This window comes from Chrysemys picta, chromosome 11 (assembly GCF_011386835.1).
Source record: "Chrysemys picta bellii isolate R12L10 chromosome 11, ASM1138683v2, whole genome shotgun sequence".
Classification (NCBI taxonomy): domain Eukaryota; kingdom Metazoa; phylum Chordata; order Testudines; family Emydidae; genus Chrysemys; species Chrysemys picta.
In genome coordinates this window covers 39,605,897-39,631,459 of record NC_088801.1, presented here as the reverse complement: position 1 = coordinate 39,631,459, position 25,563 = coordinate 39,605,897, and the positions used below count along the sequence as shown (strand labels likewise).

General features: G+C 37.2%; 1 protein-coding gene across 4 annotated transcripts in view; it reads right to left on the bottom strand.

The window, feature by feature from the left end:
* The window catches only part of METAP1D (methionyl aminopeptidase type 1D, mitochondrial), a 63,248-nt gene that overhangs the window by 3,402 nt on the left and 34,283 nt on the right, over nucleotides 1–25,563 (bottom strand). For 2 of the 4 annotated variants that reach the window (XM_005290460.4, XM_024114811.3), the window contains exons 2-7: nucleotides 21,791–21,960; nucleotides 18,324–18,473; nucleotides 14,328–14,476; nucleotides 13,613–13,655; nucleotides 9,043–9,206; nucleotides 64–161 (exon numbers count right to left, since the gene is read on the bottom strand). In XM_005290460.4, coding sequence (XP_005290517.2) covers nucleotides 64–161; nucleotides 9,043–9,206; nucleotides 13,613–13,655; nucleotides 14,328–14,476; nucleotides 18,324–18,473; nucleotides 21,791–21,960 — 774 coding nt within the window. The remainder of the gene's footprint in view (nucleotides 1–63; nucleotides 162–9,042; nucleotides 9,207–13,612; nucleotides 13,656–14,327; nucleotides 14,477–18,323; nucleotides 18,474–21,790; nucleotides 21,961–25,563) is intronic. The other 2 variants (XM_042860736.2, XM_042860737.2) reach the window with 1 other exon arrangement.

Sequence of the window (25,563 nt, the reverse complement as noted above, 5' to 3'; positions counted from 1 at the left end):
GTGTTGAGTGTTTAAAATACATCAGTAAGATTCCTACGTAGCTTTCACAATGGACTTTCTTACCGTGATGCCAAACTTCAGGGTGTCCATGGAAGTAAGATCCTATTCCATGCCCAACAAAGTAGGGGCAGACTCGGAAATCATTCTGATGTGCTATGCGGCTTTAAGGGACACCAAACATAATATAATATTAAAAAAAAGAGAAAGAGACAAAGCCCATTTCCAATAGACATCAGACCCTCGCAAAGCCCGCGTTTCGGAATATGTCACGCTCACTAATCTATTATCCCCAAGATGTAGCAGTTACACTAGGATAATTCCAGGCACTTTCACAATAAATATTTGTAACGCAGTGTGGCTGGTGATAATCTCTTTGGAGTGTAACACAATGACACATTCACACTGTTAGTGGAGGCTCCTCCCAGCATTCTTTATATTGGAGGCAGAGTCCAGGTGCACTTAAGCTCCGCCCACAATTCATAACTCCATCCACAATCGAAAAGTAGCCAGGCGTCTCTGGAATTATCAGCGGTAGAACAGGGAACCATGTAGCCAGGGCAATTGTTATCGTTAGGCTCCAGCTTTCTTATACCAATACACTGGAATCTGACAGCTCAGGGCTATTGGTTCCGACCATCGCTGTGGACTCTGAGAGCTTGGTCAGTTTATATTCCAGAGGGTTGTCTTGCCAAACAAGTGTGCTAGAATCGTATTTGTTGCAAATAAAACTTAAATAATATAGAAATCGAGGCAGGGCCACCAAATAAACGAGACTCCCGTATACCACCAAGCAGCAGTCTGAACCCTGCAGCAGATCTGGGAAATGCACGCTGAGGCATTTGTTTGGACTCTACACACACAGATTTACAAATATTTTTGCAAACACAGATTTTTGCAGAGATAAAAGAAAAAGAGCAGGTCATATTTGGGGATACCAGTCTGTGGCCCTTTAAAAAAATTACAAGTCTAGCAAATCCATGTAATGCTAATTAAACTCAGTCCACCTATTTCTAACATGTCCATAATCACAATATTCGGGCACCAGAACATCAGTAAGAGCTGAAACAGGGCCAGATCACTCAGCTCCTCTCTATGCCTCTTTCTAATGTAGGCTTGTTCCCGGTGGTTGCCTTTCAGAAAAGACACTGCTAGGTTATTCTGCAGTCACTGTTATCTGTTTAGGGAAGGCCAGTGCAAAGTTTTACATTGCATCCAAAAGATGAGGAATTTGGGATGAACCTGCTCTCGGGAGGCATATGGTTCTATAGCTTAGGGCCCTTCCTCAAGAATGCCCTACCCCAGTCCCCAAAAGTTTCAGTGTAGGGCTATAGATTTCCCTCTGTTCAGCTATTTGCAGAGGGAGAGGGGCTTCTCAGGTAGCTGTGCTTTCAAAGCTTTAAAGATTAGAATCAGAACCTCAAGCAGAGTCTTTACAATCACCAGCCTGAGTTACTGGGAAAGTCAAATTACTATATGTATCAACATTATCTTAGACCTGCAAATAAGTCTTTATCTTATTAATTTGAGATTGGCCACGATGGCAGCTGTGCTCATCCATATCACTTCCATCCAATTTCTAAAACCAAACAGGAGTACTGTAAAGAATAAAGGATTAGTTTTACACTTAAAAAAATGCCACCTAAAATACTGAAAAGCTGAATTTGTTGGTTTCAAATCCAGTGGACCTGGTTGTTTCTGTCAATATGAAAGGTAAGTACTTAAACACACTGCAAAATGCTTTCCTACAGAAGCTGGGATATTCACACCTTTGTGCATCACAGGCCAAGAATTTACTGTTGCTACAACTGAAGTAAGTGGTGTGATGCTGCTGTAAAACAAGCGTAACAGGGTGGAGAATCAGGTCAATGGTGGTTAATAATGTTGCAAAGCTCAGATCTAAAATGGTTGCTTGAACAGGTTCCATATGTTAGCTAGTACCTGCCTTCTAAGCTAACAAGCATGTTTGATAGTACTTCATTTGATTTTGAAGGGAAACAAGGTAAGATATCCCCAACTTCTTTAAGGCTCTCCTAATTCTTGGCAGAAATTGCTAGTAATGGTACAAGATCTTGAGCTCCATTCTGCTGGGATTTTTATCTCATGAAGTACACAATTTAAATAACATTAAAAAAATAATGTAAGTTAGAGATGGAAAAGCCCTATAGGATGCATCTCGGATATGACGACAGTAAAGGCCAAGGAGGAAGCAATGGATGTGGAGAGGAATTAGAAAATTACAGTTTATTCACTAACATATAAAGAACAAAATGTGAACTGATGTGAGTTGTAGAAAACCAGAATTAGTGCAACACAAGCAACACTTCATGTAAGGATGAAATATTCTTAAACAATTACCCTAGGGGAGAGGAGGAGTGGAAGACCATTCATGCAACATTTGACAAGCTTTTGTTCCACCTCTATTTTTCTTAAAGTATGTTGGCCAGTGCAAGAGCAATCCCATTCACCATTCAGTTTTGCCTGTGTCTCTTTTATACCATCCAAAGAGGTTGATAGACCGAGGGCCATTTTTTTCAGGCTTACAACTTTGCTGTAGGATTTCTTTTCAAAACTCTTCTACCATAGCAATACATAGTCTTCTTCTATCTAGGAGCTATGTCCTCTAAGTATCTTGGCATGGAAAGCTTCAGTGTGCACCATTTAACTAGCCACTGAGAATAATGTTCAACACTAAGAATTTAGAAGCAACAGCAGTTGCTTTGAGGCATCAAAAGCAGGAGCACCATGGCCATCATCATGAGAAGACAAGGTTGAGACAGTTTTCCTTCCTCATACAATGAAAGTAGTTCTTGTGCACTGTATTAATTCTGCCTCTTCCTTGCTCAAGAGCATGAAAACAACTCTATTAGCATCACTACTTATGCTATTACAGTCTGATCAAAATAGGGATCTTTGTGCTCATATGTATTTGACATCTGCACTGAAGTACTCAGCTGACCTTCCCTCTTCACCCATAAACAGTGCAGAGTACGGATGTTCTTTACATAAAATGTAATGTATCGTATGAACCTGCATTGCTGTACAGAACATCTGTGAAGAAAAAAGCTGTAGATATAAAACTCAGCCACTTTCAACCTGTTTCTAATATTTGCACTTACATATGGTAGCACCTCACATCCGAGAATTTTAGAAGACTACAAGTATTAACACCTGTGAGGAGAGATCTTCAGGGTCCTGTGTATTCCTCAGTTCCACCGATTCATGGAGTTAAGGTCTTGCTAACAAATTGTGCTCCAAAATCCCTGCATTCATTTTTTTTTAAATTGCTTTTAGTCCTGATAGTGCAGAGATAACCTTGTAAATATGAACTGACTGTAAACTGATCCAGTGATGTCTTCCTGAGTCAGCAGAGAGCTTGAAACATCACTCAGAGAGATGCCCATCTCAGTCAGGGCCCTGTGGGCTCTGTGATGCTGGGGTTGTGGAATTTGGGATTCTTCCCCAAGATACCATGGAACTCAGCATTTTTTGGCATGGAATCACCATTTGCTGCAGCCTGGGGCTCAATGTTTTGTTTTCTGGCTCCCTGCCCTACCAGGATTTGCCTGCACTAGCCTCACTCTTTCTCCAGCTTCAGTCAGGCAGTGGAGGTAGCTGAACATATAACTGGTGAGCCAGGCTGCCCAAAGTATGTCCCTGGTGCTGAGGCTCTGGTTGCCAAGGAGATGAGCTGTACAATTCTCCCTTCCCTTGGGGCACACATGGGGGAAAAGGTCCTGAGTCTGGCTAGCAGGATAACATGGTGGAATGAGGGCTGGGGAGCAGAGCCAGGTTGCCTGGAGAGCACAGAGAAAAAACCCGTTCTTCAAAATAATCCCTGTTGAAAATAACCATTGACAAGTTTTACCTCAATGAGTATTTTCAGCTATGAGCCATAGCTGTGTTAGGGAGTGGGAAGGACAGGAGTGACAACACAGTAATTTAACATTGCAGCAGACTTTAGTCTGGTGGTTGCCATGGAATGTTATCCCAGTGTGCTGTAGAGTGCACAGGGCCCTGGGTATTATACCTGTTTTACAGATGGCAAAGAGAGGTTAAATATCTAAAGCAAGGTCACGCAACCAATCAGTAGCAGAACTGTAAGCAGAACTCAGGACTGCTCACTATGGGCCAGATCCTCCCGCCAAGATGCCAACATGGCAACCAACTGCACTCAGATATCACCCTTCCTATGAGTGGTGGGGGAAAGTGGGACATCAGCCACCACCAGAGCATCATCTTCCCACAGTCGCCCAAATTATGGACTGTCCTCTGTGAACAAAGGAATCCATACAGAAGGATGGGACAGTGGGCAAATACACATCATCCCTCCACAAACCCTACAGGCAAGCTGCAGAAAAGCTACATGCAACTAGAGGCAGGACAGGATTCTCTACAATGCTATCCCTTGATGCTGTAGAACCTCTCTCAAAGGTCTTCTAGGGACAGAGGTGCCTGAGGTAAGTCCCAGAGCCCTCCTACCAGGAAGCTGCAGAGCACACTCAGGGGCTCCAGTGCCTCCCTGATCCTGTGCCTCTAGCAGATCCCTTAACGTCCTGGGGGATCAAGAGGGATCTAGGGCAAATCCCATTCCTTGCCAAAATGGGGAGAACTTGGCAGTTTCTTTCACGCTCTCTTGAAGGTTTTTCCACAGGAGGGCAGATCTGGCCCAATGCACTAAGCAATCACCAAAGAAACACAACTGAAACAATCCCATTGTAAGCATTTATAGTGGTACACTCTAGCTTTACTCCGCGCTCTGGTGACACAAAGCAGCTGATAACTAGCCAGTTAAGACAGGTTAAGGCTGCTTCATAAAGCAGTTGGAGGCTACTGGTGAATCTGACCCTCTAACTGTAGATTCCAGTTTCCTTACAAAAAAATTAAAACTTAACTGAAATGGTGTAAAAGAGCAACAACAACAACAAAAGACTACAATTACTAAATAGATCTGACCCACACTGATGAGGCAGAAAAACTGCTCTACAAACAGGGACAAGAATATCAAAGTATGAAAATAATTCTTGTTTAGGGAGTAACATGAAAGCATAATGCACCTTAGAATTAAAAAATAATCACATTTTTCTTTACAATAGTATTTGTATGTATAACTATGGTTCAATAATGTATTCAATAACTATGGTTATTGAATACATTACTATTTTTTGCATGTTCTTAAAGAGACATCACTAGTTTAAATTATATTTGCTCATGAAGATAATATTTATTTTGAATGCTACAATATAACCTCATTTGGCAAATTACAAAATCCAACTACAAGCTTTTAACGGTATTTTTCTCTTAAGTAGTAATCTTAGATTGAGAGAATGCACAAGTTCAGGGATTCCCTTTAATGACAACAAATGTTGAAGTATAATTAGTAATATTTTTGAAAGCCAACAATTGTTTTTTGAAAGAAAGGTACATTTTGGTTTCAAACTGGAACACAAATTACTGTATTTTTCTTACAATAGTGTTGAACTTTTATTTGAGGTTCTCGGTTTCTGAAAAGCAGACATGATGGATTGAAATAAAAGATAATTTATTGCAATGCTTACTTTCAAGTGTAGAGAGAAGCAGTGTAATTGTAATTTACAGTAGCTGTCAAGGAAAATCTATCACAGATGACATTAAAATGACTTATTTTGCCTGAGCCACTTATTGTTTAAATGTGCATAATCTGATAGAAACAGATTTTTTAAAATCTGCTTTATATTGTTCTAAATTAATATCAAAACATATACTTATGAGTTAAACATTTAAAAACCATTTATTAATACTTTCATCACTGCAATTTTTTCCTATGAGTTTGAAACTGGTTTATTTAATTATGCCACATTTACATTGTTTGGATCTATTTATTCACAACACTTTCACATATCTAAACTCACTACATAACAATTACACTGTATAAATGTATAAAAACTATAATTCAAACTACATTTAATCTTAAAAGAAAAGCGTCACAAAGGGTATAAGAAAATAGAACATGAGGGCCCAATCCTGCTCCCTCTGAAGTCGATGGGACCTTTGCCATCAATTTAACCGGAATCTTAGCAAAGGATTAGCAATTTGATAGGCAAAGGAAATTGATCCATTCATGTAATGTCTTTATTTGTAAGTTTCAGCTGATGACACTGAAGAGCTACTATATACTATATATTCAATTTAAAACACAGAATTTCTGAGCCACTGTAAAAAGAATATACTAAAGTATGCACGTCCATTCTGATCCTGTAATTACACCCACATCCAGCCCAAATAATCATATATTCTGCTTATTTCTGGTATGTATGATATGTTATGCAAATCTGCTTTATAGCAAAAGTTGGGATGAAAGGTGTCTAGACACATTTCCATTTTGATGGGTCTGAACACTTCTAGCTTTAGGTGTTTGCTTACAGGTATTTATATTATATATTTTTCCACTGAACTAAGATTTTTACTGCATATGTAAATGCAAAGTGACAAATCTACAGAAAATGATGATTCAACACATCAGGACATTCCTTCATCAGAGTTAGTGTTACAGTAGTTTTAAACAAAACAGCACATTAAAATAGTCTGCACAATAAAATCTTGAAAAAAAAGTTCATGATCTGTTCTTTTGTACGCAGTTTTGAACAAGCACTAGTTCTGATTAATTTGCTTTTCAATGGAGCCTTTGCATACATATTTACACTCTGTGAGAAAACTGACCTCTGCATCAACACAGCGAAAAATCCAATGTCACTTTCAATTCTGCTCTTTTTTTTTTTTTTTTTTAATATAGCTAGAATTAATGTAGTGAATCTGTAATGAAATGCATTATCTTGCATGGAGATTTATCAGATTTTCCAACTGAATGCCATGCTTTGCTAGCACTAGCTGGAGTTCACCTGCATGTTGGTGTGGCGGTGGCTCTTTTTTGTGAAGAGTTAAGTTGAACACAAAAAAAGGGAACAAAGGTCAGCACCCAGCCGCCACTTGAATGTGAGATTTTTCTTTTTATTCCCCTTGATGTATACTAGGCTCTGTGTTATTAGTCTTAATGATGGAAAATTGTAGTGTTGATACAAATCTTTTTTTCAAAGTAGTAGGCGGGAGCTCCATTTGTTAGTAAGTTTTTTTGTGACTAAAAGCCACGGACAGTACATTTATGTAGCAGTAAAAGGCCTAGATGCTCTTTCCATAGCAGAGCTAATTATTCCTACTGTGACCTTACTGATCTACCCTGTTCCTAGTACATCTCATCTGCACGCCTGTTCCTCTGTGTAGATGGTGTCAGAGAATATGAAAAACCCTATAATGAAACCATTTTCATGATGGAGAAAGGCTACTGGAGTTGCACTTGCTACAAAGAGGCTCAATTATATGAGTAATTGTGATAATTTTCTACATTCATAGCCTTCAATGGGGAAAAAAGAATGAGAGCCACAAAGGAAAATTACTTTAACAAGAAAGTACAGAGAGTAAAAATGGAAGAAGAGACAAAAAGGGGGAAAAAATAACCAGAAAAAAAAGTTTAAAAAATAGATCTGGAGGGAGGAATAGCAAGACAGTGAGAACAACAGAAATGCTCAAAAAGCCTATGTGCAGCTGTGTTGCACAATTAAATTGAATTTTTTTCTGCAGTTGATGAATGTGACTACTGCAAATGTGCCTCTGTAGTTAGCTATCATTTGTTGTTCCGTGACAGGAAAAGGATAATTACCTCTCAGAGAGAATCAAAGGCTGACATGCCCTTTAGACACAGCCATGAATGCAGAGCTCGATAGAATGCTTGAATAAGAATCTAGTGTTCTGTGCCCCCTTCTACTCAAGAATAAATTTTGTTAAAATGCAAGAGCACCACCAGTAAATCTGTTGAACCCTAGGTGTTCAAAAATATGAGGTGCCTCTATCGACTCATCCCATTTGCAAAAATAAAACTACATTTTGAATTCACTTCTATTATATTCATGGACAGTAAGATAGTGAGATATGCATTAAATTTCTTTTCCCAGTAGGGGTCTGATTCAACATTTCCTATGAAAGAACAGAAAGACACTATCCTTTTTCCCCAGGCTAGTTAGCCTATAATTTAAAACTGTCAAAAACACAATTTTGTACAAAGTCTTCAATAAAAGCTTCTCAGATATAACCCAAAGAGGTTTTACTAAAGTTTGATTCAGACTCTGTTACAATATTTTTAAAGCTATAAATACATCTAACTGATATTTTGCCGCTCTCTTTTTTTCCCCTTAAAGTATTTGAAGATTTACAAAGAAAAAAAGGCAGCATCTTTTCTAAGTGACTAAGCCTTGCAGCTTTTAAGCAATCAGAATGCATGCAATAGTTTGTCATATCCATTAATATTCACAAAAGTACCAGTGAGGTACCTGTTAAGGAAAATGTATATGACGTGTCTATTTAAAAAAATAATATTTGTAAACATAAATTAATCAAAGAACTAGATACATGCAGGAAATGATGACATATTTTAATTCAAACCAACAAGAACAAAATCAAAGATTACTTTTATAAAAAAGAACAAATGCAAAATAGGAAAACCTCTTCAAGTGGGTGCTCTTTCCTTTATGATATTTGTGTGCACTCTGGTTTGAAAGGTAAGAATTTCCTGAGCTAAATATTTTTATACTTTTTTAGCAAAGCGACTTATTGATGTTGACTAATTCCTTTATAACATTATTTTCTATACAACAAAAAGAATGTGGGTTTTTAATCTTCTTACAGTGATTCTATTGAAGATGTGATGTTTCAGGTAAAAATAATAAAAAAAGTGGATGGAAAACACTACAAATCACACCTCTTAATCTAAAACCACAGCAGTCTGATAAACATCTTTGAGTCTTTCTACAGGTATCTTTGCTGACCCCAGTGTAATTCACTTTTTAAAATCTTTCTTATCCAAGGAACAACATTATAGCCTGGCAGTTCACATACTGATATCAGACTGAAATGATGGTTCTGAATCATAAAACATGTCATCAGCTTTATACCAAACCACCAATAACCTTTGTCCCACTTGCCAGCCCTCCCTTTACTTGTCAGTATAAGGCTTACCTGATTGTGTTTCCAATTACAGAGAAGGGAGCCCCTGGTCTGCAAGCTGCAATTGCTTCATCTCTACATTTCCTGGCAACCTCCACTAACTTTTGACCAGATTTATCCACATTGCCCACCAAAAATGTTTCAGAAGTGTCACCATGGTAGCCATTGCAATATACCTAAACATATGTAGAAATGTAAAGACATTTTCTTGTTTTACATTCAGAAACAGATCTCCTGTTAGTTACATTCATCCTATCTATTTTAACAGACAGGTTTTCTTTTAGGTTGCCTTCAAGCTCAATTTGTAAAAATAAGGTAGAGGAAATAAAAGATTAGAAATTAGACCAAAAATGCAACTTTGAGGTACAATTGTAATGACAAATTATATGTAAAACCCTTCAGTTTTATGTCTAGGACTGAACATTTGAAAAAATACTGGAAATGCAAAAATGGAAGGTTCTAAGAACCCCAAATACACAAACAATTACATTCATTTAATCTACAGGAAGTTAGGGCTTGTCTTCACTACCGGGGTAAGTCGAACTAAGTTTTACTACTCCAGCTACATGAATAATGTAGCGTTAGTCGACGTAGCTTAGGTCAACTTACCACGGTGTCTTCACTGCGCTGCGTCAAGTGGAGATGCTCTCCCATCAACTTACCTTAATCTTCTCAGGGAGCTGGAATACCTGGGTTGACCAGAGAGCGCTCTGCTGTCAATTTAGCGGATCTTTACTAGACCCGCTAAATCGACCTCTGCTGCATTGATTGCAGCAGCATGAGCTCCCTGTAGTGAAGACCAGCCCTTAGAGTAATTGACTTTTATGTCAAAGATGTGCAAGAGGTAGGAGTGGGTCTGAGGAAGATGAAATCCACTTCCCAAAACAGGACCAGGGCGCAAGGGTGCAGCGCAGCCCTCTCAGAGATACTACACCACCCTATGGGCTGGGATAGTAGCTGCTGCAGCTGCCTGTCCATGCCACCTGCCTGTATAGTGTATGTTGGTGCCACTGGATTGACATGATTGTAGATCCCATGGTTTCTCTGACCTCAATGTCTTCCTACACACTGGCTTAGGCAGTGCAGACCCTACTCATACAGGGGGTGCTGAGGCTGTCCCTACACCTGGTGTTAGTGGCTGGGAAGGCCTTTTATTGGCTTCTCACACCACAGTGAATATCACCCAAATTGAATTTTAAAATATACATTTCACAGCCTGATTAGAAATCCAAACTACTAAAAAAAACGTAGCTCTGGCACTATGAAGTTGCACACATCAGAAATGCAGCATTCTGTTAGATACACAAAACCTCTACCTTTTTGATTATGCAATTATGCAACTGTTCTTCAGCAGCAACGTAGATTTTGAACTACAGCACCCTATAGATTTCTCTACAAACACAGGAAAACCCCGCTCTTTTACTGTGAAGTCTTATAATGTGGCATTAAAAAGGGTTTTGCAGCTCCACAGTACTTCAGGCAATAATGTAACTAAAAGACTATTAAACATTTTCCTGTGCATGTATAAAGGACAATTTTAATTGCATACAACTTTGGTGTTATAAAATATCTTTTTCTCAAATTTAGTAGGCAACTCCTCTTCAGAGACTAACACACTTCAGTGCTTAAAGTTCTGCTACTTGTGAGTTATTTGTGAAAGAAGATTTGTGATTCTTTTTTTAATGGCCAAGTATTCTTTGCCCACTCCCAAACTCAAAAAATGACTAATGATATTTTTCTCACACTTTTCCACAAAAAATATTATACTCAAGTTGAGACTTTAAACATTTTTTAGATATACTTATGAGTGAGTGGTAACAGGGTCATAATGAAAGTTGAATTTCAACAAAAAGGCCCCATCCTGCTCTCACTGGCTCCAATGAGAGTGGACTCAAGCCCTTAGTTATACACCTTTTTCTGCCAGTTAAGAACATCACTGCAGCTTTTCATTATGTTGTTATATGTTATAGGACAGTTTTTGTTCTAGCAGGTTCACTTTTAATCGGACCAGATCATTTTTAGTAGAACAACTCTCAATCTATCAGACACCAAACTGTAAAAAATCTGACCGTTACCATGTCAGAAAAATGAGCACAATTGTAATAGAACACAGGGGGTTGATCCTGCAAGCTCTGCATGACTTTAATAAGAACTGCATGCACTGAGGGCTTGGAGGATTGGCATCTAAATTAATGAAGCAGGACTCATCTAATACTATCAAAACAATTTCTTAAATACAATTAGGGTTTACTACAACCCACTTATCACAATTACATATTTTTGACATTAATAAATTACAATAACATAAAGTAAGATATGCTAGTTCTATAACAGCCAGTGCTAGAACTAAGATGTAGGACATGATACTTGATAATGGATGGTTGAGAGCTGTAGTATGTTGGTGAAGCACAATGTTTTTGTTTCTAGACTTCTTTTGAAATTTTAAAGGCAACATGATTTAAGTCAATAAAATGCCTTTATATTTCATCTATGAAATTTCACAAACCCACTTGTATAAAATACATTTAATTTTTTATTCCTAGATAATTTGCACTCACTGTGAAGTATTTACATTTGATAGCTGGCAGATTATTATGTAATCATTTTATAGATCCTGTACACATTCATAAACAAATTATTGTAGAAGAGCTGAGGGTGAAAACATTGTCTACTGTAACTGTACTGTTATGTCCATAATAATTGTTTCCATCTGTGAAATGTCCCAGTTTTTCTCATTAAAAATAAACTAATAGGTCAATTATAAACACTACAAAGCAATATTTTTTCCAGACATATTGGAAATGAACAATTACCAAACACAATGTTTATATATATCTATATATCTATATCTATATCTATATATAGATATATATATCACTGAAAATATAGATATACACACACACACACCCAAAGATAGGAAGTCAAAGACTCATGTGCTCTGTTCCCACAACTGTCATATTCTTGGATACTTGCAAGATTTATTTTATTTTATGAGGTTAAACAGAAGAAAAACTCAATGTATTTTAAAAAATACCCCTCTTATTTAATCAAATGTTATCTGAAAAGAAGAGTAGAAAAAGCAAAGAAAAACAGATATAAAAATGCTTAGAACAGTCACTGTGGAAAATACCTGTATGAATGTGTATTTTGTTATTAATCTAAGGAGTCAATGTTATCTTTGGGGGCAATAAAAAAAAAGTAAAATTAACTTTAAACCAGATTTGATTTAAAGAAAGAAGAGGCCAGATTCTCTCAGCTGCTGTAAACGGACATAGTTCCACTAAAGTCAGTGAAGCCACACCAATTCAAACCAGTCAAGGATTAGGGCCAAAAATATATTTGGAAGGATACAGATCATTTTATGTAAATCAAATAGAACAAATATCTACAGCTAGAAAGTGTAGAGTAAGGTGGAATGCAGTAAAATAAGTTAAAAAACCCAGTACAGGATCATAAGTGAATGGTATAATGAGGCAAAAGTTCAAGTTGACTAAATAAAATGTAAAGAACTATCTAAAAAGCTTTAAATGCGAGGTCAGCGTTATGGCACTTTAGAGCTGCTCCCACTTATGCCAGAGGTGAATTTGGCCCATGATAAGCAATATCAAACTATCGGTACATGTATCAGGAAATTCTTTAATGGTTAAAAAACTTTCCCTTACAAAACATAACTTTATTCTATACCATTTATTATTGTAAACTAATGTTTAGAATTCAGGAATACATTTGTGTATACACTGGAAATAAATTGCTAAAGCTTTGGGGAAACTTACCGCAGGGGGACAAAAATAAGAACCACAAAGCATGATTAATCCCCATTTCAATAAATGAAAATACCAAAAAGCATCACAATTAGGTTTTCTGTTTCCGTATTTTCTTGTTCCAATGCTAATTTGGTCAGCCTTTATTTAAATGGTATAAGTGACCATTCTGTGAAAATGTTAAGTCAACGGTTATATCACACTATCTGTTTGTGAGTAAAGGGTTCAAGGCTCTTATACCAGAAATGGAACACAACACTACCTTCAGAGATTTTAATAAATGTAGGGAACACTGCTAGCAAAAGAGTTGCTGTCCAAATAGACTGACATACACAGGCCAATGTAGCCTCTAATGACAGAGTAAGATAATGACAGGCCCCACTCAAAATCAGCAGGAAGAGGAAGATCAATCTTGGCAGAGTGAAGGAAAAATGCTGGCTTTCTTCATGTTAGCTCATCTCATACATATCTGTCTTCAGCTGCTGCCCAGTACTGTGGTGCTCTGCATTAACTACACAGTGGATCAATAACAATTACACCTTCTCAAAAACATGACACATAGCAGGATTGGGTTGACATTTCACTTAGGCCAACATTGATCTCAGTGCATCTGATTCCAGCCCTAAATTCAAGTCAGGCCTGGGTCTAGTTGGAATAAACACAGAGTTAAAAACAAAAAAGGAAACCAGCTGCTTGTGCCTTGGCTTAGAAATAAACAGCACATCCATCTGTGCATTCCACATTTTCAATCTACTGCTCTTCCTGTTGCTACTAGCAATTGTAAAGTTGATCAAAGACTATTTTTTATATGAATTACTCACTGTGACATCAATGTTGATAATATCTCCATCCTGAAGAGGTCGACTGAAACATAAACAGACAAAAAAAAATAATGGTGACAGACAGTTCTCAACAAAGGGAATATAAGAACAAACACCTAATGACACACACATACAAATCTGGGGGTGGAGAGGGGAGAAGATATTTTTTGGTGGAGGAGGAGGGAGACAAATGGAATAACCTTTTCTAATCTTCAGCTCTTGCTACTTAAATAACAAGTGCAGATGAATATAGTGTAATGACAAACAACTGACAGAAAACATTATCAGTGTCTGAAAATCTACCACCATACTTACTCTGATTTATAGTGAACTGATTTTATTTTGTGAGCAGCCTAGTGTATTGCCAATAATAAAAATTTACATCAATTCAAATATCTTCAATTCCTTAAACTACATGTATTTTGCTGAAAAATTAGAAGTATTTACTGTATTGTATTTTTTCAGACTCTAAACTCTGGAGGCATTACACCACAATTTATGAGTGTCACGACAAACAGTCGATTATCTTTTTATTATTATTAAACAAACTACCAAGTGCCCATCACCACAGTATCGTAGCATGCTATGCAGCTGCAATAGGTTTATAGGTGTTTTTTAGTTAAACTGAAATATGTTTAATATTAACCTCTAAGTTATGAACATTAACGTAACATTTTTGTTTGCAGTGGTAAAATATGTGTTATTATGGGAATACCTGTCAGGAATACCATGACATACCACGTTGTTCACAGAGGTACAAACAGATTTGGGAAAACCTCCATAGCCTAGAGGTGAAGGATAGGCATTTTGTCTGATTATTTCGTGATGAACAATGGAATCTATTTCTTCGGTTGTCATGCCAACCTAAAATATAAAATAAAAATTGTGCTGAAAAAAAAATTGAAGACATTTTCTCTTATTTACTGAATGTGATCACAGTCATGCACTTCAGTGAAATCTAGGATGATACAAATCAAATGCTTTGATACAAAACACTAAACTGTTTGATACACTTTATAGATACATTATGTTTTATTTAGAGAGAAATCAAGCATGCAGTAAAGGGAGCACTTAAAGGCTTTGAGAAAACTGAAAATACTGTCTACTTTCTTTCTTTATCCACATTTACTTTCTCAAGGCCACCATTTTCTACTGGCTTCTCTTTTCAGTAGCTGCTATAAAAGTGTCTGCTTTTTTAAACTTCCTTCCTCTCTCTTTCCATCCCCCTTATATAATTAAAAATAGCTTGAATTTGTACTTACAATATTGCATTTAATGCTTTCAATCTTTTAAAACATTTGCAGCCATTTGTAGATAAATCCTTAATTCTTATGACTTGCAAATAAGATTACGGTCATATTGTTGTCAATTATTTTTTCCTTCAAATTATTTTTGAAATCATTTTAATTCATTTATACATAATTTTAATATTATGGGAGCTGTTTAATACCTGGGAGCTGTTTGTATTACATTGGCACAGCAGTGACTTTAACAGTGAAATCTGCATTAGAATTTCCATTCTAGCACCCTTATTTCAGTGACCTACAATTTTCAGAAACACTTATTTTTTGACTGAAATTTCCTATACTCAATCCCTTTCTGAAGGTGAATCTTTTTTGTAAGATTAACAGAAATGGTTTAGCCATTTCTGACTTGTGAAAAAAGGCCACACACTTTAAATATTATTATTCCAGCTTTTCTTTTGGATCAGCTTTAGCTCTGAAATGGTTCAAGATGAAAGTTGAAATTTGGTAGAGAAACCTCCCTCATTGAGAAGAAGTACCTTGGAGTGTTCCTGTGAAAATTAGTTTTGATTTGAATGAGTTTTAAGCCTTTGAAAATCACACTTCGCACATATGCACTACAGTGGTTACAATTTTTGAGTACTTTTTAGTATCGTTTGGAATAAAGGTAGGCTGAGGTGCAAGTGTTCATATGGCTTTCCTAGCTGTGTAGTGAAAGATTTAGCGATTGTGCGTCGTGAATGAGGCAGTGTACATAGCATGCAAGGAATAAATAAATAAGGGCTGTTGTGGACCCCTTACTTTATTCATGATGAACTTGTGGTTGGTCAGCTGAAAACTACTGCACCTCCCCTCCCCAAGGGCAGGGTACAGGATGCTGTGTTGTTCCCCTATCCCACAGCAACTATTCCAACCTGTGTGCTGGAATAGTAGTCACAGCCTCTGCACACAGACTGTATTGGGTACTAGGGCCACTGGATCAAACACAGACCCATAGCTACCATCCTGTGTCACCTGCATAACACCTTTGGTGCACACGCAGCATGGGCCTTCTGTATCAGTTGGTGCCCAGCTCCTTTCTGTGGTGCCCAAAGAGTGCATGGGCACCTGTGCATGGCCACTCAGTGGGCAGATCTCCCGCGTAGCGTAGGAGTGGGGCTTATGTGTTCCAAAGAGCCTTTCGCCACCACTCCACAAAGCGGTCAATTTTGCTTTAATTGAAAATACTGTCCGAGGGGCAGTAACAGCATCCTCTGGTGGACCATTTCTGCTACATGGGATAGGATATTCTGGTGGTCTGTTGCCACATAGTTCCATATTGTGGAATTTGATTTTTCTTTCCAAAAAACACTACAAAATTCCATCAAATATAATGTCAAGAACATGTTATGATTGCATGGTTAAGCACAAAAATGTCAGGAAATTACAAAATTAAGACCATACATTCAGCCTTAACTCTGTCCCCCATGTGTATGCATTACAATATAGCCTTTAATTTACATAGTGACATACTATTTCTCAAAATATACTCCCCCCACAAAATGTAACACACACATACCTGGCATCTCCTATTACTTTGTACATACTAGCCAACAAGAATAATCAATATGAAAAGTACACCATAAGCTACACTTACACAGAGCATTACACATTAATATAACAACATCAAAGAGTAATAGTGAGAAACTGCTGTCATTTATAGTCCAAGTAAGTTTGGTGCTAAGTCCCTGATTCTGCAAACACTTATCCATGGGCTTAACATACATATGAGCCGTTCCACTGCAGTCAATGGGATTACTCACATGGAAGAAGTTAAAAACACCCACAAGTGTTTGCAGGATCAAGGTCTAAGTTACTTTTATTATTTGCTGCAACATCTCCTGAACTACCCCTAAGGAAAGCTGTATTGATGGCTGAAAAGCAAATGTATTCTGAAGAATTCTGACAAAATTTTTTTGAAAGCACTGAACTGAGAGTACTAGTCATATAAAATTTTTAAATTTATAAAGATATTCAGGAAGATTACAGTGATGAAATTAATGTAAGTATAAATAATGAAAAAATGCTACACATACACTTAAGGTTGCAGAAAAATAATATATTATACATTGTTATTACAGAAATAGTATGTAATGATCATGTAATTAAAAACTGTATTATAATGCATATCCATGAGGAGAAAGGGTACATAATTTTGTCATTTTCTAACTTTTGAATGCTTAACTGTGCAATATTAATCTTTTCTCAGTGTCTTTTTTGATAAAATATATTTTGTACCTCCACATGCTCTGAACACCCCTTCTATACCGCCACACTCATATCCACTAACTATAGAACTATCTTGTAGGTTATTCATGAAAGAAAGGGAGAAGCTACCAAAGCATTTTTCCATCTCTAAAGACTTTAAGGAGGTCCCCTTTTATTATGGGAGGCAACCCACAAAAGTGTCTGAAGAAAACATTATTGAAAAACCAAGAGTTTTCCTTATCAGTGCACTCTGGCAAGGGGCATGGAATTTTGCAGCTGCACCCTTTAACAGTGGTTCTGTAGTTTGTGACGTATCTGATCAGTTGTGACGTATCTGATCAGAGGAGAAGGAGCAGCAGAATGGAAGGAACAGCCCAATTCGTCAGATTTATGGAAATGTAGAGCTGGAAAGCAGAAAGTGTGAATCACAGGATTTGCTGTGTCACAAATCATATAGAATCCCATGTGCCTTATGACAAACCCATGCAACTTGGCAGGTCAGAATGCAGACCTGAAAGGATTACACTTCTAACACTGAATAAATGTCAGGGGTGAAAGTAAGGTGGTATGGGCTGGTACGGCATACCGGTAAAAAGTAGCCACCAGTACCAGCTGCGGCAGCGCTTTAACGTCACTACCCCTTTTAACGTTGCTACCCCTTTTGCGCCCCCCTTGGCGGCCCTGCCAGGCAAAGGACCCTGCTTAAAGTGCTGCCGCAGCAGCACTTGAATGTCATTGCTCCCCCGCTCCGGCCGCCAACGGGGGGGCAAAAGTAGCTGCCCAAGGGCCGCGATTTAAAAGGGCCTGGGGCACTGGCTGCTGCTGCTGTGCGACTGGAGCCCCAGGCCCTTTAAATTGCTGCTGGAGCCCCAGGTGGCGCGAGCCAGGCAGCGCAGATGGGCTGGCTGGGGGACGCTGACCCCAGCCCCGCCCCTTCGGGGGGGGGGGAGAGGAGGAAGAGGAGCGCAGAGGCGGCCCCGTACCGATAAGAGCTCAATTTTATTTTTACCCCTGGTAAATGTAATCACATCCCACACACAGATTTCAATGATAAAAGAAATTAAACAGGTATGTTATATAGCAAAAAACCCATTAAAAAGTTAATAGCCCCCCTTTATTCAGTATGTAATTTAATAGCAAGTTAGATGTACATTAAATAAAAACAAAAACAAAAGCACAGAAAGCATCCAAGTTGTTACAGGACCTCATGTGACTGTTACCTTTAAACTCTTTCCAGCTAGAAGTAGAATATGACAGGCCAGTTGACAAGCCTGACGAAGCCCTTGAATCTGATCTTCATTCTTAATTTCTATGTAGTCTCCCCAGTCTGGTACAATGCCTGTCGTCACATAGTCTGGCTTCTTTATGTGCTTGGAGAAGAAGGATTGAAAATGAAGATCAGAAAACTAAGCATGACAATGGGATCATTTTCTCAGAAAGTGCCTCCTGCTTCATGGCAGTTTGCCCTTTCTGTCATAGTATTGACCTTCCTAAGCCATCAGGGCAAGCCCTCAAGGCTGCCTCAGTATTTCTTCCAATGCCCTTTTGAACTTAACATTGCCTGTTACTATTGACTTAAATAGTGCATTAACCGTACAGTACTGAAATCCAAGACACTGCAGAAGTCTTTCAGTCCAAATAGTTGTGAGCTTTAAAACTATCAGAGGAAGACTTAAAAACTCATTATTTTATTTTTAAACAAAGGTAAATTTTATATAGAAGTCCATTACACACACTCGCACTGAACAGATATATGTACAGTAGTACAGGAAAGTCCTGAGCTTCTTACTCAGTTTCTTACTCAGACAAAACTCCCATTAACTTCAATGGGAATTTTGTCTGATTAAGAATCTCAGTATTTCTAGCTGTCAACCTCATTCATGTATGAAGTGTAGTTGTAGCCATGTCAGTCATAGGATATGAGAGAGACAAGGTGAATTTGGATATGGGTGTATAGTATTATAAAAAGAAAAATGTATGCGCAGCATAATAGCTATGAATGAGATGGGTAGATATGAATGAGAGACAAGGTGGGTGAGGTAATATCTTTTATTTGACCAACTTCCATTCTCTCTCTCACCAACAGAAGTTGGTCTAATAAAGGATATTTCCTCACTCACCTAGTTTTTTAATCTCATTCATATCTATTATGTTGCACACATATTTTTCTTTTTAACAGATTTAAATTTTTTTTATTAAAGCTAGTGTTAATAAAAATATATAATACACAGGTTAGGAAAAGAGTGTCTGGTCATCTGTTTCATCTTAGATTATCCACAAATACCAAGTTTGTTTTAAAAATCATAAGATTCATATAGTACATAATAAGCAATAACCCAACTGTACAACCATGTCCTAATTCATTGTCTTTCAAGCAACACTATAATAAATATATTTTTATTTCATGAAAAGGTCTCAGGCCTCATGCATGTAAAATTCTATTTCTATTAAAAAAAACATAATTCTAAGACAAATATATAGTAACAACAAAAATAATATCATACACATATATACAAGCACATTTTATCCTCCTAAGGATTCCAGAATATTTACAAGCTATACATAATTATCACTTCACCCATCACAAAGGGCCTGTCAAGTCATTGCAAGAGTTTTACAATTGATTTAAGTGGAAACAGGATCAAGCCCATAATGCACACAGGACCCAGGCTGTAGGGTAGTTACACAGCAGCTGTTTAAACAGCACACAGCAAGACTACACAATATTTTAGTGTAGGAAGTGAAGAAGAATGGCGTATCCAATTAACTCTATAGGGGGACTTTAAGTAGGTAGACTACAGTTACCCCAACTGGTGTTTGGCCGCCCCAATGCTTACAGAAAGTGTCATAGGATCTTTAATGATCCCAAGCCATCAGGATTTTAGGTTTACATCTCATTCAAACACACAGCACCTGCAGCAGCATAGAACCTGTTCACACCATACTAGGACATCAATTTATTTCTGAATTGGAGGGAAAAATCCTAAGTTACCAGCTCCATGCCCTGCAGCACTCTGAGTTTTCCTTTGGAGAACACTCATCCAATAACTGCCTAGACCAGACACTGTTTAGCTTGTGAGATATGATGAGATAGCAGCTCAAGATGGTATAGCTGTAGACATTTATGTCTACCTTTTCTCATCATTTCTCCTTTCCTAAAAAAATCTGTAAAATTAATAAGCCATTTTGAATATAAAGATTATTTCTGGGATATTCTGTAGAAAAAATGCCCTTCCCCCCAATTATATATATTCCTGTAATAAATTTCCCTCGTTATTTAGATATTTCCTAAATTATTCATATATCCTAGTTAAATTGTAATTCTGTAGGCAGATGAAAAATGAACAGATTATTAGACATGAGCATTGTTACCTATGAAGATTAGTTTTCAACATGACAGTTTATTTGTTTGTATTCATCCTGAAAGAAATATCTAAAGATACAAAATGTTTGAAAGTGCTACCACAATTTTTCTAATCTTTGAAAATATATAGGGTTTTGATCCTATATTCATTGTGTATCCAAAGCTTCTATAATGTTTTAGGCTTAAGAACTCTATAGTAAGCATCCTCAATTTATTCCCTCCATATCATTCTTTTTTACTATCACCATAGGATAATGTAAATATTTTATATTTTGTATTAGAAGTCTACTTTCTAGTAAAAGAAATAAAAAACTACTTATACACACATCACTATAAAATACTATCCAAAATTATTTTCATTAAATAAAGGGTAAGAAACAGCCAGAGTTCATACTGCAATGAAAGCAGAACCAGGGAAAGCGCAATAGCACACCTGTTAGAACAGCTCTAAATAAAGTCATAATGGATTCAAAAGCAGACAAAAATGTATTTTCCAAAAAACAACATTTAGTCAATGACAGCAAAGGTTAGTTCATAAGTTACATAGCAGGGCAGCTGGCTGACATTTTGATGTATGCTTTCATCTAAGCCTGAAATCACCAAATCACCAAAACTGCAGGAGGATGTAAATGTTTGAGGCTTAATGTGTTAGAAATTTACATTGAAAGGGCAACATTTTGCCCTCAGATGAGCATGTGCATCTCATGTTGACTTCAGCTAGAACTATCTGCTTGTATCAGAGGTGCTGCTAACCCACTGCAGGCCCTAAGCAGGAATATTTTTCCTCCCCCCTTATCTCCTTCACCCACTCCCTAAAAATACTAATTGCATTATTTTCACAAACCAAAAAATACACCAACACAGCACATACTAATACATTGGTTAAAAACTCCATATTAAATTAGAGGCATGGTATTTTGGGGGTAAAACTAAATCAGGGCCCCCCTGAGCTGCCTGGCTAAAGCTGCCACTGCCCATAGCCAAAGGGAGAATTTGAATCTAAAAGTGTTAAATGTTATAAGGTGATCAGTTACAGTAACAAACATAATATATGAAGAACTGCCAGTTTTAAACTCCCTAATGGCGTATTTACATTACTCTAAAAAAACAGGAGTACTTGTGGCACCTTAGATTACTTACATTACTCTGTTTAGCATGGCAGGGAGCTGAAAACTTCTCACACCACTGTTCCTATTTCAAATCCCAAATCAACAAGACCATGATTCAAACTCCCAGCTGTCATAGGATGAATGTACTTGACCACTCGTGCAGTCAATTTTTATATTGACTGGAAAAAGGATCAGATAATAGAAATTACAATACCTTAGGAACTGGGTGAGCTAAAGAAACTATAGCTGGCCGAACTATACTGTAAGCAGTATTTCTTTGTCTCTGGAAAAAGAAATATCTTCTTTGTTGACTGCTTGACTGCTTGTGTAAGCAGATATGATTGACCGGTGAAGAGAAAACTCCACAGCAGTGAGTCACACACCCTGTGAATAGAAATGTTTTTTTAAAATGGTTTAAGAAGTCTTTTTCTAACTACCAAATTACTAAGTGGTGACTATGACGAAGAAAAAACCCTAGATAAAAAAGATAAGTAGATTGTATACAATATGATTTTGTTAACATATTTATTACTTATCTGTAGTTTTATATAAATCTTGCATAATGAAAAAAAGTGTGTTAAAATTTAGAAGCACTGAGAACAAAACCACATATCAAAGCCTTATCTAGCAAAATACTAGATCTATTTTGGTGCGATGTATGAGAAAGTTGTGTAAATCCCCAGAGCATCAAGAGTAGAATTGACCCTATAATTGGGCCCTGTTCTCAATGACTTGAATTACTAGTCTGGACAGGCCAACGCTTGGGGCAACAGTAAAACAAGGGACAGTATCTAGAAGTCAGGGGAGAGAAAAGGATGTAGAGATGATAGTACATACAATTTTGTGTTTTGGTTTGGATTGTGTCTGCATCAGAGTTAACCAACAGGCCGGTTCAGTGTACTTTACCCTTAAACATTCAATAACTCATACAAGAATGTTTGAAAGCACTATGGAGTAAATTTCACATAATAAATTAAATGATCTTGAAAGGATCATATATACACGAATACACTAGCAACACTGATGTGGCAGAGAACCAACACGGACAATGACTTCACAATAAAGGGGCAGTATTTTTTGTTTTGTTTTTTAAACCTGAGCTAACTATTCCCGTTAGATTCAGAGAAATTAGTGATGGAAAAATCTCTTGAATCATCTAGTTCAACTCCTTGCCAATGCACCGTTTTCCCCTACTGCATATTTCCTATTGTCTTGTATAATCTAGTTTGAAATGTCCAAATTAAAATTCTTTATTTTTTCTTAGAAAATACCCATTTCTTCCATATCAGGGATGCATGCAATTTTGTTCTACCTCCCCTCCAAATGCACTTATTGTGGCCAGTGCATGGAAATTTCAGTCTACATTTATGTTTGGCTTCTTAGATAGCCTTTTTACAGGGTTCCATGGTATATATGAAGTACAGGACTAGTAGGACACTCTTTCAGGAGCCCAAAAGTATAGAACACTTGGAATTATTGCATAAGCTCTGCCACAGAAGGGCTCTTAATGACAAGTGACAAGGTTAATGAATATTGTTCATATCTTTATAGCACTCTGAAGGGGTGCAGAGGCCCCATTCATTACTAACAGGCTTCTACTTCCTGTTTAGATCTCCCACAGGGGTACAGGATGAAGAAATGAAGCAGTGTTACAGGCTGAAGGTTCAAATCAGGCTCTCAGAGGAAAGCCAGGGAATTCTGTAAAAGTTGTTCCACAATAGTTAGAGCATAGAGGGGCCTCTGAGAAGGCAGAGCTTCACTGTTCTTAGATGGCTGGATTGTATCCCGAGCTGGGTTCACTCTGTTTGCTTTTTGGTTTATGTAAAATGCTTTTAGTTTTTTAGGGTTTTTTTTTATCAGCTGTGGACCTTGGATTCTAAGAATGGTACCTAAGAGAGAAAAACCTGCTGGCTTTTTTTTTTTTTTACTTGCTGGACCATTTAACCCAGCCTATCAGTTGACACACAGAGTTCATCCCCAAAGAGCCAAACGCACAACTCACTGGCCCAACTTGCATCAGTTTCCAGTGGCACTAAATGCAGAGTCTGCAGAAGCAGCAACATTTAGGTCATCAGAAGTAGCAGCAATGAGTCTACTATGTGTGATTAGTGTGATCCGATCACAATAAGACAGTTCTTCTACACAGCGTAATGAAGGTATCTTGCTCCTAGCACAAATAAAGGCTCTTCCAGTGCAGTTTTATACAAGCATAATAATTTTCCAATACATTTAAAATCCACCCTCATTGATGTGGTCAGCTAGAGTCCATCCAGATATCAGGATGTAAATGTGCATTTCAGATGCTCTCCTTCATGAATGGCATGCTGCCAATGCACCTGTCCTGCCACATAAAAGTTTAATTGGGGAAAAAAGATGCAAGTGCACTTCTCAATTATTTGACAATAGAACTCTAAACGTTACAAATGCATGCTCTGAAATACATCAAATCAATTTATATTCACAGGTGCACTCCTATCAACAACCCCAAAATCAAAGGGATACCTCTTTATTTAGAGTGAATTTTTTACCTCTGACCCATAAAAGACATACTATAGGTGTTGTCACAAGATAACAGGATAATAAGGTACTTTACTGTGTTGTTATTGCACTAACTATTCATTACAAACCAGAAATTTTTTTTACTTGCACTGGTGAAATTCATAAACCAAATGAATGCCATTAGAGCATTACAAGAGCTCTAAAATAAATTGGTAAGACATACAAAGATAGGACAATGAAACCTTTATTTAAAGGAGTAAATGTAATATTAAAATATTTTCTTCTAAGATTTCTTAAAAAAAAAAAATAGAATGGCATTACAAAAATAATGATCAGTATTTGTTTAGGGGAGAAAATATCTAGTTACTGTCACCATGCTTCCTTTACAAAGAATGCATTTTTAATGTCTCTACAACTACTCTTAATTTTTAAGCTTCCCTATTCACAGCTAATTTGATACACCAACATCATCAATCACTAGACACAAGAACAACTGGCTGTGTTCCATAACTCTTGTCCACAGACTCCCAGAGCCGCTGACACACATGGAGGCTGCTGTCTGTCAGAGTCCTGTTTACTTCTATTATTCTACAGTTCACAGTGCATTTTCTCCGTTAAGTTGTTTTGGGACATAAGTGGGACATAAGTGTGTATATTAATTCTTAAAATATATAATTTTATAAATATAGAGTTTATGATGTTTCCAGTGGGAATTATAAACATCTGAGAGATCTCAGAGTGAGAAAGCAGTAGCCTTGTAACACACAGATCATCATAGCAAGGGTGTAATGTTGACTATTTACAGGGTTTCTTTTCCCCCAACACTAAATCTGTGTTATTTGCCATGAATAACAGAATATTTACTATCAGCTGCAATAAGGAGACTTATTACCAGCACATAGTTTGTGCTGAGCACAGAAAATTATAGACAACTGCTTCTTTGACTCCATGGTGAATCACACTGTGCAGCTTGTATGTATGTATGTCTTCGGAAGCTGCTGGATCCCCCAGCATATCTTCCATGCTTTAATTTGTATTAATAATATAAATATGCACTGTGAGTTATTGCAATTTACCATATGAAATTATCTTTTATGGAAACTACATTTGATTTTAACTGATTCAGCCAGAAAGGTTGAATACAGAAATCAAGTATGATGATGGGAGGGAAGCATTTTAAGTGACTAATTTTGCAGCACAATGTGCCCCATATTTATTAGCCTTTTACTCCAGGTCTATTTTAATTGTTATCTGTTCATGCATGCTACACTATATAATGAAATGTTCCCATCTCACCCACTGAGTAGTGAGGTTTTTTATATGTACCTCTATTAATGACCCTTAATTAAGTTGATTTTAATAATTTAAATGTAATTTTTCTTCTGGTCAACAAGTATTTTTAAGGGAGAGGTCGGGAATGAACTGTCAAATGACTGCTTTTAAAATGTTCCTTATTTAATAGTAGAAAGAATAAATGCTGTATGTTTC